Consider the following 15,475-nt stretch of genomic DNA (forward strand, 5'->3'; position numbering starts at 1 on the left):
GTACATTCTTATTGACAATCAAACAATAGCCAATTGATATTTATATTGTGTAGTCTTAAAAAATGACAATCAAGCAATGTTCCATTTCTGCTTTCAATAGAGAAATAAACAAACATTTAGGGTGATTTAATATAGCCATAAATAATAATAATGGATTATGATTAGGGCAATATTTTGATAAAATAACCCAACAATGAGTTATTTTTGTAACCCACTTAATGGATTGAATTCAAATAAACTAACAGCAGGTCTGTGTTAAAACAACCCACCAATGTGCTACCTGTTGGGTTATTTTTACACTAACAATTTTTTTAATGTTGGTTTCTGATATGCAAGACTTTTTTATGCACATACACACACGCACATATTGACAACCAAAAAATAGCCTAATCATTTTTATATTGTGTAGTCTTAAAAAAATGACAATCAAGCAATTTTCCATTTCTGCTTTTGATAGCCATAAGTAATAATAATGGATAGTTAGGGCAATGTTTTGGCCAAAAAAAACAACAAACGAGTTATTTTTGTAACTCACTTAATGGATTGAATTGAAATAAACTAACAGCAGGTCTGTGTTAAAACAATCCACCATTGCGCTTCATGTTGGCTTATTTTTAACCCAACTTTTTTAATGCTAATATATGAAATTTAAAAGGACATGCTATGCAATATTTTATAATTGTATATTTTTATGATCTCATATTATGAGACTAAATGTTTTCTGTAGTTTACCTGCACTTACTTCCACTGTTATTTAATTAAATCGCACACGAAAAATAGCTCAGTGAATAGTTGAAATATTAAACATGATTGCAAAATCATTCAATCAATTAAAATATCAGACACTAAAAGTTGTTACATTACTGTAAACTCAAATCATCCTTTAAAAATCCCTTTTGATTCAGTTTTTGTTAATTAGCAAGAGTGCTATTTAATGAATATCAGCACTTCTGTGATTTGGCCAGACACAAGTGGTCTGTTTATTTACAGACCAAAAGTCACACATGCACTGCAGCATTGATTTCCTTTCCACTTAACTGCACTTAACTTCTTATCGGTTTGTCTAAACATAAAAACAGCCAACTTTGGTAAACTTCCTTTCCCCTATAAGAGAACATTTAGCTGCGAAATGTTGCCAAATCAATCATAAAGTGTATAAATACAATGTCATTAAGTGTACCAATAGTGTACACTACAAAAAAAATAAAATCTTGTCAGGCATCATTTGAACAAGACTCATTTGACTACATATTGAAAGTCTATACTTAAAACCTACATTAAAGGAGGCACTTGCATTTAATGTACACTATTAATTTTAAATGTAATTTGATGCAGACTCCAAAATGGGTGTCTTGTCTTTGTCATCAATGTTAGTGCATATGACGGAACTGCATGTCATCCAGAAAGTCTTTATCAGAACATTCATTCCTCAGGTTTGGCTACTTTGACTGTCTCAGGCTCATCCTCAAGATGTTCAGAGGTACATCTGATGCATCCGCTTGACTCATCATCACACTGCAAAACAATAAAATAGGAGTATTAGAATGTCATCATCATTAATAAAGATGTTTGCAAACAGCAGTATTCAGCGTTGGGTAAAGTATAGAGTCAATCTAGAGCCGTATATACTTGCAAAATAAAAATAAGTTTTGCACACAAAATTTAGGCAATGCTATAAAACGAAGGCAATGCTATAAAAATGTGTTGCTAATATATATATATATATATATATATATATATATATATATATATATATATATATTTTTTTTTTTTTTTTTTAATTGCAAAAATTTTCTCTTTTTTTTTGCATTGCTTGATTTTTATTTGCAGTCCTTTTTTGTTAGCAAATTTTATTTTTACTTCTCAAAACTTAATTTTCCCTTACATATATTTTAATTTTAAAAAATTAATGTTTGCTTTGTGATTTTTGGAGATTTGCATTTATTTATTTTTTGCTCAATACTTTATTTTTTGTTTGCAAAACAATCTTTTATTTTATCAGTATATATGGCCCTAGATTGACTCCATAGTAAAGTTTAATGTAATAAATAACAAGTCTATCTTAATCTTACAGTTAGTGCAACAGTCAGTAAAAAACGCAGCAGCTAGATTTTTAACAAAAAGCCAGAAACATGCACGTCACTCCTATTTTGATGTCTCTCCATTGGCTACCGGTGAGACAAAGAATCAAATTTAAAATCCTTCTCTTTGTGCATAAAGCCTTACATGGCCTGGGCCCCATTATTTATCCCAACTGATTGTGGCCTACACTTCATCCACACACTTTTGTTCTACTGATCAGTTTCTATTAAAAGTCCCAAAGGCCCACCTCAAAAGTAGAGGTGAACATGCATTTGCCATAGCCGGTCCTCACCTTTGGGATTAAAAATGGCTTTGTCGCTGTACATTTTTAAGTCTAATTAAAGGACTCTAGCTCTTGTTTTAAATCCTGTTTAGTGTGGTTAACTGTGGTACCATCTTTTAATAGGCGGAATTATTTAAAGGGTCTATTACTTTCTTGTTTTAGGCACTGAAACCAAACTGTTTTGTATAATCTATTTTACATCTTTCATGCTCTCTTTTACATTGTGTCCATTGCTGTTTTATACCCATGCTTGTTTGTGTTTTCTCAGTTGGAAACGTGCTATATAAATAAACTGAACTTGAAGTCTATCTTACTCTTTAAAAATACAATACACATTTTCACAACACTTTCCTTAAAAAGTAAATAAGCATGTTTAGTTACTTTTTTAAAGTGACTACAATTGAAATATACAATTTTTAAAAGTAACTTTACCTATCACTGGTATGTGTGAACTGACGGAATATACTATAGTAAATAAAATACAGCATAATTCAAATGTAAACTACATGAAAAAACACATAAGAAATATAGTGTTTTTATAAGATAGTAAAGTTTTTTACAGCCTACTGTATTGTATTTACAACACCTTGTTAATGAATGCTACAGCACACTGTAGTGATCACTAGTGAACTGATAAAACTGTTTACTGGAGTAAACTGTGGTGTATTGTTGCACAATATATATAGTTAAATTATATATAATTGCTTCCGGGTGAAAAGGAAAAGTCATCCGCTGCATGAAACATATCCTGGATAAGTTGGTGGTTCATTCCGCTGTGGCGACCCCAGATTAATAAATGGACTAAGTTGAAAAGAAAATGAATGAATGAATATATTACATATTATTTGTATTTGTTATATAGTTGTTGTAATACCAAATCAGTATATCACAAAATATAATGCAAGTAATTTACCATATGAATCAAAAACACTGTGTGGTATTACTGTAGAAGCCTATTTTTTCACGTGGGGAGTAATTTTATATAAGAAAACCATGCTATTGTTTATTTTGAATTGAATCCCCTCACATAATATATTATTAGGTCAATGCACGGTATAAATCAATTGACATTATTATTATAACTTATTGAGGTCAGTTGTGCAATTCACCTATTTGCCACTAGATCTTGCAGGTAATCTATTTATGTATTCGTAACACTATAAAGTTAACTTTGAGTTTAACAGAAATAGCCGGAGACCCTTTAACGTGGAGGTGTCATCTATTCTGTATTCTAGAATTACATTCCTGTGACCTCTTTAACTTGTTAACCCACATTAGTGACAACTTACATCCGGATGAAGCTGGTTCAGGTTCAGTTGCGTCCGCACGCTGTCTGCCACAGCAGTAGAGAAATATAACAGTGTATCCCTCAAAAAACACAACAATCCATGTGAAAACAACGAGTTTATATTATTGTGGTTTAGTAAACTCATACTGTGAGCGCAAACTACACAAATACGACAAGTAATATAAGTTTTGTTATCTAAGTTTTGTTTTCGTAACACGCCATCCAGGCGAAGAGGTAAAACGTAAGATTGAGATTTAAAGGCAGAACTATAGTCCGACATATGTTTCGTCGTTGATACTTTGGCAGTTAACATTTTGCTGTCAGTCTTCGGGGTGTTTTTGACCCCTTTCTTATTTCCCAGCGAAGTTTTCCCCCAACGGGACGTTTGAGAAAGTCGCGCCGTCGCGGACAAAACTCCTGGAATTTCCACTCGCGTCCCGTTAAATATGAGTCCCCGAAAATAAGCCTTGAGCGAATCTCCGTATGCCATAATCCCGAGCCCGTACCCCGCCGCCGGAGGCCGCTTCTTGTTCGGCTGTTTTCGGGTGAGGAGATTGCGCTGACAGCGGAGAACAGCTGACAGGGCTGAAGCGGAGGGCGTCGAAGCCATTGCAGATGTGCGGTCGAGACTCCAAACACCGGCAACTCCAAATAAAATCGTTTGTATCGCTTAAAGAGGCGAATAAACCCCAGCGTGCGATTTTGACTTTGAAGCGCTGAATTTGATCATGTGGAGAGTCTTGCTACAAACTTGCGTCAGGTCGAGGGGTTGGTTATTCGAGTGTCCTGCTGTGGGGAATAACGTGCACCTCACATGCCCCCCTCGTGTACACGGTGTGAAAGATAGTTATTTTTAAAAGCATCCTAAGCTGTCATTACTATGTGCAATACTTTTTGTGAAGTACTTTTCAGGTTAACCAGCTCATCAAATCTGTCAGGCATTTATAAAACACGGTCTTCATATATAACGATAAATACTTACGATTTAGCCTATTTTCTGTTCAAAAATCCCGAGAATAAAGAGCTCGAGCGCTAGTAAATACTATAGGCTACTGTTTTGAACCATAACGTGAACTATAAGCCTATAGTAGTTATATTTACAACATGTTATGAATGCTAAAGCACACTGCAACACTCTCTTGAACAAATGCTGCAGTAATACTAGCCTGTACCTATCCAACTTATACTGTAGATCAGTAGTTTCTGAAATACTCGGACCAGCCTGTTAACAACAAACACATCATATTCAAATTCACCTAAAACCCATTTCTTTCTCATTCTGGCTCTCAGTTTGAACTTCAGCAGACTTTCTTTACTAAAAATGTATTGGAATTATTTTCATCCCCTTTCAGTTTGTTATTCAAACTATAAGGTAGGTTACTTGCATTTAAATTACATCGTTTTGTGTCTGCAACAGGGCTTTTTGTTTCGTTCATGAAATTATATCACTTATACAAGTTTTAACCCTTATTTATGATAGTAAACAACTGATACACATGAGATCTTAGTATGTTTAAGCTTCATTTAAGGATTTAGAAGGTGACACAAGCAAGCTATGCATCGCTCTATATAAAGACACAAGGCAAGATGTTTACTGGTTGTATCATTTTCCTTTTAGCCACGGAAGAACATTTATTTTTGTGTGCATTATACTTCAAAGTCAATTAAACAGAAAATGCACCACAATGCTTATTAGTTTCCCCTTTTCATTGTGACATTTCTCTGTTTGTGCATTTGAATAAAAAACTATGAAAATACATCATGTGCAACACAATTCAAAGACTTATACGCATCTATTAAATGTTTTTCCAACATGAGAAAGAACATTTATGAGCTTACATTTGCGTTGTTACATACAGTATTAGAAGCATATTTTTTTGCATTCATGAGGCGTCACATTTTTATCCTTCGATCTTAATACCGCAAAACATAGTGGAGTAGCACATTCAGGTACATGAAAAATATAGTTCGTTTATAAGAATAAAGTACAGCATTTTCCAGCCTTAACAAAACAATACCCATTGATTCATACTTTTACAATACAATTCATTGTAGGTCAGAGTAGATGTCATCATTGCATTGTTCCCTCTTGCTCTTAAAACAACTGTCTGCATATATCTGTGCTCAACAAACAACAGTGTGCATCACGTTCAAGTTTTTCCAGTTAATTCCTATCGAGCCCGCCTGAAGCATCTCAGACAAAAGCAAACAAAAAGGGCAGTGCTGGATACAATGCAAAAGCTTCCAAGAATCTTGTTTTGCTATGCAAGTCATCCTACCCAAGCGTTTTGAGTTTCCTCATCCCTCAAGGCGAAGAGTCAGCTTGAACCGCACTGCTTCCAGTTTGGTTCTGTAATGGCTTGGTAATTGGTCTTTGCAAGTTAGGCATCACCACAAAGGTGAAGATACCCACCATCATTAGAGCCACAGTGATGGAGATAATGACTGCCACTACGGCGTAATAGCACTGACTGGAGTACATTACCCTCCTCATGCGACCCCTCATCCTGTTTGGAGGCCTTCCCACGTTGATCATAGTCGCCTGGCCGAGACCTTCCTCTATAGCTCCAATAGCATTATTTCCAGCTTGCTCCTCTTTCTTCTTTAACACCGGCAGATTTAAAGTGGTCTTAATGGAGTTGTTTGTTGGAGGATTCTTGAGGACGAGTTTGCCCTTGCTGCGCTTGAAGCGCACAGAAAGCGCCCTTTGCATTTCACTTGGAAGTTGCCGAAAAATGGCTTCATTATTTAACAAATGTGGCAGGTCTCGGCCATGTCGGATTTCTGTCACCTCTCTGCAAATCGGACAAGTCAGAGTTTTGATCTCCGGAGAGTTTACATTTATCCGAGCCAGACATTCCAGACAGAACGTGTGTCCACAAGACAGTAACTTTGGGGTTTTGAAGACGTTGTCGAAGTTGCAGAAGCATACGATGCACTCTGTGTCTTGCAGTTCATCTTTGGGACGCTCTTTGTCCCAGGCTCTGTTTCCAGGCTCATGGTTGTGGCCTCGCCTCCGCCCCTCCTCGCTGCGCCCCCGCTGTGGTCTTCCTTCATCTCTCCGGTCCCGTTCTCTGCCTCGGCTGCCTTCACGTCGCCGGTTCTCCGTGTCATTGCTCCGGCTTCTCCTGACAGGCTTGTCAGCCCTCTGTCGCTGCTCTGAAGATCCCAGGTTTAAGCTGCCTTTGCTTTCAAGCTTCGGCTTGGCGTTAGACCCTTTTCTGCTGCTCTGTGGTTTCTCCCTCCTGTCGCCCATTATAGAGGTGTAGAAGCTGATTAACAGTAAAGTGGAAGTGCTGTGCAGAGATGCCTGTGAAGGAAGATGGAGCAATACAAAATCAATTAGAAGTACAACTGATAGTGTAATATATAGTGTAAAAAAAAGGTTCCAAAAGTGGGTAATGCATATGAACCATTTAAGGCAGGGGTCTCCAAACTCAGTCCTAAGTGGGGTCAGTGTCCTGCTGAGTTTAGCTCTAACTTGCTTCAACACACCTGCCAGGAAGTTTCTAGTATATCTAGTAAGAGCTTGATTGGCTGGTTCAGGTGTGTTTGACAAGGGTTGGGGTTAAATTCTCCAGGACACTGGCCCTGACACTCATAATTTAAGGCAATGTTAATATTAATCAATAATCAAAGACAATGAGATACCAAAGAGAATCCAAAACTGTTGTTCAGACTAAGAAACAAGTGGTTCTTTAAATTAGTGGTTCCAAATTTCGGTCCTCTGACTCCTTGCCCTGTACATTCTGTATGTCTCTCTTATTTAATAAACGGATCAGTTTATGTTAATGAGCTTTCTGTTAATGAGCCGATGATCTGAATCAGGTGTGTTAAGTAAGGAAGACGTACAAAATGAGCAGGACGGGCAGTTTAAAAGACTAGAACTGGGAACCACTGATTTAAAGAACAGGTCACTCCAAAGATTTCTAAAGAACCGATAAGCACGTCTTCTATAGTATCGATAAATATATATTTTGGAACCTATAAAGTCTGTGTGAACCGGAGGTTGATGCAGAATTTACTCCTGTATGTTGATGTGCTTCCAACGGAAAGCGAATATTGAGTTGGGGGCAAAGTATTTTTTTGAATCATTAGCAAGAAGGCCGTGATTAAGAATATTGTGGCTGAAATCGTCAAACTGATGTCAACAGAGAATGACCATCACTTCAAATGCAAAAGTAAACGCTCAGACTTTGATTGAAGATTACCAAAACAAACATTTTTTTTAGTGGATTAACATGCAGGGATTATTTGTTCACCGAGGTGCGCAAGCAAAATAAACATTGTAAATTTTTATTTCACACTGACTTCAAGAGTGTAAGAATAATACATGTAATAGGGTGTTTAAGGCTTCCTCAGAGAACCATCAAAGCCATTAATAAGGCTGTATTGGTAACCCAACAGAGACTTAAAGTTCTGCATGACTTTAGGAGCTTTTTATTTGCATAAGAATGAGCTCAGGTCACTAAAGTGTACAAATATGTAACTCAAGGGTGGAGACCGCAAACTAAATTGTACCCTTAGCAGTCAAGTGGAACGAGAACACCAGTTTAGTTGGTTATGCAGTAGTGGTTATAGCTTGTTTTTCCATTTTATTCTATTATATGCCTCAAATGGCTCTGAGTTAGCCCCAAACATTATCTTTCACATTTGAAATCATTAACCCATGCCGGGCCATTCCTACTCTATCATATTTGAGGCTCTGAATTCCACACACGATTAAAACTTTACACAACCTACTACATGCACTCTGCCATTCAATTGGTAGTTTACGTTTGGGTCCCACTTTCCTACTAGAAACTTACATCCAAAAATAAGTGTAATGTGCTTATTGTGTTTATATTGTGTTGGACAATACCTTTGGTGCAATTGAAATGGGATAAGGGTAAAGTTGGAGACAGGTTTGGTGGTATGAGATGCCTTAAGGGTGGGCTAAGATGTAATGGATGGCACCCTCAAAAAAGGTGTTTTTTATGGCATAAAAGCTTGATGTATTACATACACTGTAAAAATCTTCAACCCAACACAAACCGATTAAGGTAACATAATGGTTTTTATAAATTGAAGTTGATTAAACATAAAAAAAAAAGTAGTTCCCTCCACAAAACTTCAGAATTGCGTTTTCAACCCACTTGAAGTGTGATACTCAACAAAAAGCAAACCTTTTCTTCAAGATTGTTAAAATACAATGCCTAAAAGCTCAATAAACCCTTACTAGTTCTTCCATTGCCTACTATTTCATAGCAAGTGTTCATGTTGGTTACATTTTTTTTGATGCTCAGGTAATGTCGTGCATTAGTAAAGCGCACGCTACTGTTCTTATTTGCATAATTATGCGATTGATAACACTGAATGAACACGCAAGCCCTCTGCACATCTTCTGCACATACAATCATCCAACAATAGTATTCAGCAATGTTAAACGTGACTGCTATTAACATTTGAAACTTCCTGAAACTTCCATACAGTGGTTATTATTTTGTTGCTGTTCAAAGAGCGTGAACATTACAAGGAACTGAAGTAGTTTATGATCACCCGTTGGTGAATAAACGCAACATTGCATTCGATTGTGAAGTCTTTTAAGTGCTAACTAACATTTAAATGGATTGTTTTGAAATTAAAACAAACTTTGTCTGACTGTGCAGGCACGTAAACCAGAATATCAAGGTTTACAGTGAGGTGCCAGTTTCATTCTGTATGCTTATAGTTAAGCTTTAACTGAGTCACGGCAAGATGGAATTTCCTAAAAACAAAACATGACCTCAAAATGAATTATTATTATACACAATGAGTGATATAAACATGTACAAAATTCCAGGTCAAGTTAGAAATCAAAATAGTCAATTACTTTTTGTACTTCTGTGTTTCTGCAACACGATCTGCTTTAATCAAAACATTTCTTTTTTTAGGTGGATTAAATATAAGCAGAACCGGTTCTTGTCAGAACGCATTTGTTTGTTAGTATAATTTGCTGTAAATGACTTCACAAAGTTAAACGAACACACACACACACACACACACACACACACACACACACACACACACACACACACACACACACACACACACACACACACACACACACACACACACACACACACACACACACACACACACACACACACACACACCCAGGGGTTTGACACAAACCAGATCTAGTCAGTTGAGACCTGCCACAATAACACACCCTATTTATGCGAGTTACACATGTGAGGAACAACGTCACAATTTTGATTTTTATATAACTTTGCAGGAATTTTTTTCTCTAGCTTTGTTTATCAGGCTGATTATTGCATAGACATTTAAAATAGATTGACATAAACTGAGATTGTCTTATTCATTTAACACAACATTCATGCGGCCTTCTTAAATTAGACAATAAAAGAAATAAAGATAAATGATAAAATATAATATTAAGAATGAGCAATTTAAAATAAATCTACAAAGATTCATTAGAAAATAAAAATAACAAATATGAATGAAATTTTTTTTTAAAAAAAAATATAAATGATAAAATGTAAAATTAATGAACAAAAACATTTTTTACAAACATTTAAATAAATGTGAATGAAGAAAATCGAAAATACATATAAATGATAAATATAAAATCGATAATGAATAAAAAAATTGAATAAAAAAATTTAATAAATATATATAAATGAAAAAAGATTATATTTATATTGATGATAATGATACATTTTTAAATTAATAGAGCAATACAATTTTTTAGAAAAACTAAATAAATAACTATAAATGAAAAAGATAAAAATATAGATATAAATAATAAATATAAAATCAATAATGAGCAATAAAAATAAATATAGAAAAAATAAAATTACAATAAATAAATATAAATGAAAAATAATTGAAAAAATATGTATAAATGATAAATATAAAATCAATAACGAGCAATAAAATTAATTAAAATGAATAAAATTAGGAGAAAAAAAACATGAAATAAATATAAATAATTTTTTAAAAATTATTTATAAATAATATTTTTTATATATGATAAAATAAATAATGAGAAATAAAGGATAAATCTAGAATATGTATATATATATATATATATATATATATATATATATATATATATATATATATATATATATATATAAATATAATCAATAATATGCAATAAAAATAAATGTACAAAAATGAAATTAGGAAAAAATCATAAATATAAAAAAATCTCAAATATAAAAATAATCTAAACATAAGTATAAAAAATAAATAGATATAAATAAATAAATTATATATATAAATAAATATTAAATCTAAAAATATTAAATATAAAATCAATAATAAGCAATAAAAAATAAATCTACAAAAAAAAAAACAAAGCACAAATTATATCATAAAAATAAGCACAAAAAAATTCAGAATTATTGTTCTGGATGGCAGAATTTACAAAAAACAAAAAATTTAATAAAAAATCTGTGTGTTTTGAGCTACTGACCCCACCATGCAAAACCACTAATAGATAAATTCTTTCTCTTAAAAAACATGTTCAATATATACACATATTATTAATATGAACACCCCTTAACATTTGTATACTAATGACTACTTAACTCCCAACATTTGCATGCTGAAGACGCATTACAAAAGTGCACATCCTTAACAAGTAAAAGTAATTGTACAAATGAAATAAGAGTAAAAAAACCATGCAAACTACCTGAGCTGAAGATCAGTTGAGCCCTGATGTTTTGGGGTCGCTCATTTTTCCCGCTGTTCATCCAATAAAGATGTGAAATGTGTTCAACCTGCTCTTCATTCTGACTTCCTCAATCCATTCGCTAGGGTTTTCATCATCAGTTAGTTAACATAAGCCATGTGTCTCCACCTCTTCTGTGTGTGTTTTTCCTCTCCGCCTTCCTCCCGCCTGTCGTACCTGCTAAACTTGTCTTGCTGCCATTTACAACAGTCTGAATGCGAGGAATCCAGTGACTAATGTACTTATGCTTTATTTTTTCCATCATCTCTGCTGACCTTGAATGAGATCCGGTTTAATTATTGCTGTAAAAAATAAATCAGGATATTGTTCATGCAAATATTAATAATAATAATAATGATGATGCATAATGGTCAATGTGATTTGTAGGTGAATACTTACCAGGGCAAGTCGAAAAACTAGTCATAATCCAAACCTAAAAACGTGTTGTACATTGTTTTTTTCATTTTTAAAGATATATTTTTTCCACTTTTAATATTGCACTACAGATTAGTTTAGTGAACAAAAAGCATGTTGAATTCTCGAAATCGGGAAATGTATTTAATTTAACAAAACAATTAAGAGAATATCAAAAAACATATGATGATAACAATAATAATAATACAAATCAAAATATTTTCAGGTACCATTCAAAGTAAGTTTTACATTTTTTCTTCAAATTCTGTTTATATTTTTATAAATGCTGTACAATATTACACTTTTTAATAGTCTAACTGAGCTTTTATTTTAACCCACAGTTTGACCGTGTAAAGTGTTTATATCATCATATAGTGAGACGACAAACACTAAAAATACCATAAGCATCATGCATGTTTGACTCTGTGTGTAGTAAACATATCCACTCTATTCATTTGCTCAGAATGTGCAGACTATATTTATATGGTATTTTTGCAATGCAATATTCCAGGTGACAAAAAGTGCACTAAAATAAATTTCTTTCCACAATGTACTTATTTTTTTATGATAATTTTTAAAGGGTTTTTCACCTTTAATTTATATAGGACAGTGGAGGTTACAGACAGGAAATTATTGGGAGCAGAGAGAGGGTAAGTTTCGGCAAATGACCCCGAGCTGGGAATTGAACTCGGGTAACCATTAGTAGGCATGCGCTGGTATAAGATTCTGACGATATGATAACCTTGGATAAAAATATCACAGTTAGACGGTTACTGCTCTAAAATAAGTTATTTTTAAACCAGAGCGCGGTTCACTTTGGCTTTGGCGCGGTAAGCTCGTAGTGTAAAGCGTGCCTGAGCCAAAACTGAAGACGAGACGTGACTTTTAAGGGACTGTTTCATATGGATTTATTAATCATTCTTACTGTTCAATCAACGCAAACTGTCATAACATGCAAACCCCTCACTGCACGACAGCTGCACCTTCAGCAAACCTCCTAATTCCTGCAGCACGAGGACTTTATGATTGTTTATGTGCGTCAAAAGTGGCTGATCTGTTCGGCGAAAAATTTCACTGCGTGTCACCGCATCCCAAACGACTAAAACGATATAACTAAAGCAATGTCCACTGTGCTGAGCGGAAGCACTTACTGAACAGCGCATCATCAATGACTTAAGCGTGCTCAGGCCCGAATGTGCACAAGCGTGCTTTGGCCCGGTTCAAGGCAACTGTACATAGTGTGAGTCCGCCCTAAGATAAACTATTAGTGTCCACAGACTTTTTTTTTTTTATTCCAAAATTTGGTCAAATTCTGTGAAGTTACAGGTTTCACATCTAATTTAGTTTTCCTGACGGGATCACAGTGTGAATTTGTCACTGAGAAATCCACTATTCAGTTTTATAACTATTCATTTGTTTTTTACTATTGATGTCAATGGTTACCGGTTTTCAGCAATATCTCCTTTTGTGTTCAACAAAGAAACTTTTTTGGCAACTTTTAGTTTTGGAACTACTTGAGGGTGAGTGAACAGTGAACATATATAATTTTGTTGTTATTAACCTATCCCTTTAACATGTATTTACAGTGTACATATGAAAGAAAGTACAGAGTTATATAAGGTAACTGCATGGGTAGGGTTCAGGTGTAGGTTTATTAGCAATAATACCTATAGTTACTAACCAGTTTATGACATAACTAAGTACTATGACTAAGAAAACTACACGCAGGACTGTACAATAAAGTGCTATCCATGTATAGTCATTATACAAGTAGCAATTCTTAAATCACTAGTCGGATCTGCTTTTTTATCTTATGAATTTGTAGAATTCAGAGTAGTAGAGGTCAAATAAAAATGTTACCAACTAAAATCTAACTAGAAACCTTTTAAATATGTAATCATTTCTAATAAATGTGCACTAGTCTGTTTTGAATATATACTAGTAGCATCTATTTAATTTAGTACCTAATGAATACGTACTAGTATGTAATAAATAAGAGCTAGTATCTAACAAATAAATATTAGCATGTAGTAAACAGGAACGAGTAACTTTTTAAAAGGTTAGAGAATCTAATGATTAAGTACTGGTATACAAAATACACTAGTAACAAAAAATACTTTTAGATTTATTTAAATGTACTTGTGTATAATTCATTGTAATTACTATTCACCGTATTCTTTGCGTACGAGCGAAGACTGATATTTTCTTATTATATTATTCTACTTGGTCTATATAGTCATGCAAACATTTGTTTGTAGAGCAAGTAGCTTGACCGTTTTCTGTCGTTTATCATTCCTAGTCATTTCTCCAATAGACGACTGAATCGGAAGTTCTCAAACAATCGCGAAAACAGGCGCGCTTCTGTATTTTAGAATACAGTCAATAGAAAGCACATATAACACTATACTATAAAAAATACTGGGTTTCACACAATTCCTTCAGGTTGTCCCAACACAAATCAATTAGGTTAACTTAATTGTTTTTACAAATGTAAGTGGAGTGAACATAAAACAATTAAGTTGTCCCCAGAAAACTCAAGAATTGTATTGACTCTTTGCTAATTTCAAATCAGTTGTTTGACCAAGCTGCAAAATAATAATAATAATAATAAAATAATAATAATAATAATCTGAGTGTATGTCACCCTAAATAAAGTGACACTATGAATCTTAAAAATTAAATTAAGAAAAATAGATCAAATATAGAGTGTGGGAGTATATATCCTATATGTTGTAATGGATTCCAATGAATGCATTACTCTAGGACACATAACTGGAAATCAACACCATTTAAACAGGAAATATAAAGACATTTATCAAGATCCCAGGAAGTTGTTGATGTATTAAGTGACAAGGTTAATGATATTCAAAACACACACACACGTGCGCATTTATACAGTCTGATAAGGGAGAAGGAAACACTCCCATTCCAGCATTTGAAAATGTTGTTTATGTCGGTAATAAAGGTTTGTTGTGGCATGAGCAACTTCACTTTATCACATGCATACCCATTATTACCTTACTTTCATCCTGGATTGAGAGTTGCTGTCAAAAGAACAAAGACAAACAAGACACACAGGAAACCTTTATAGAAACCTCTCTGGATTAGCAGCTTTGCTAAATGAGCACGACTGCACTTTGGGGATCACATTTCCAGGCTGTTTTTAGATTGTAGGGCAAAGGTTGAGCAGCGGTTAAAGGTGTACTATAGCTATAGCTGATTGCAGGTTTGAAGAATGTAAGGCGATTCATTTGTATAAAAGCATCAGAGAAGGTTTTGTAAACTCGGGAAACTAGCTTATTTGATCTATTCCTAAAAATAGGACTGTTGGAGGACTTTGCATTCACTATTTTACATTTTGAATTGATAGGCAATGAATTATGGAAGGCCATCAGGGACAAAAGCTTTTTTTGAAATATGTAAAATTTGGTTTTATGGAAGGCATTTGGGGCCAAAATCTTAAAGAGATAGTTTACTCAAAATGACAATTCTGTCATCGTTTACTCATCCTCCACTTGTCACAAACTGGTCTGATCTTCTCTCTTCTGCTGAGCATAAATTAAGATATTTTAAAGAAAGAATATACATCCATAGTTTTCCATTGTTTTTCCTACTATGGATAACATGGATACTAACAGTCACATGATGAAATACAGCTATTTCATTGGTTGCTGTACTCATTTATGCC

At 34.1% G+C, this 15,475-nt stretch overlaps 1 protein-coding gene across 2 annotated transcripts; it reads right to left on the reverse strand.

Annotated features, from left to right (window-relative positions):
• Positions 1-948: 948 nt before the first annotated feature.
• Positions 949-11,457, reverse strand: rnf183 (ring finger protein 183). Of its 2 annotated transcripts, XM_087283320.1 has the most exons (3): positions 11,335-11,436; positions 3,655-6,963; positions 949-1,515 (listed from the first exon to the last, which is right to left on the reverse strand). In XM_087283320.1, exons 2-3 carry the CDS (start codon positions 4,261-4,263, stop codon positions 1,423-1,425), a joined length of 702 nt encoding a protein of 233 aa, XP_087139446.1. In that variant the 5' UTR covers positions 4,264-6,963; positions 11,335-11,436; the 3' UTR covers positions 949-1,422.
• Positions 11,458-15,475: the final 4,018 nt, after the last annotated feature.

The sequence above is a fragment of the Danio rerio genome, chromosome 15 (genome assembly GCF_052040795.2).
Source record: "Danio rerio strain M-AB ecotype USA chromosome 15, GRCz13ab, whole genome shotgun sequence".
Lineage (NCBI taxonomy): Eukaryota > Metazoa > Chordata > Actinopteri > Cypriniformes > Danionidae > Danio > Danio rerio.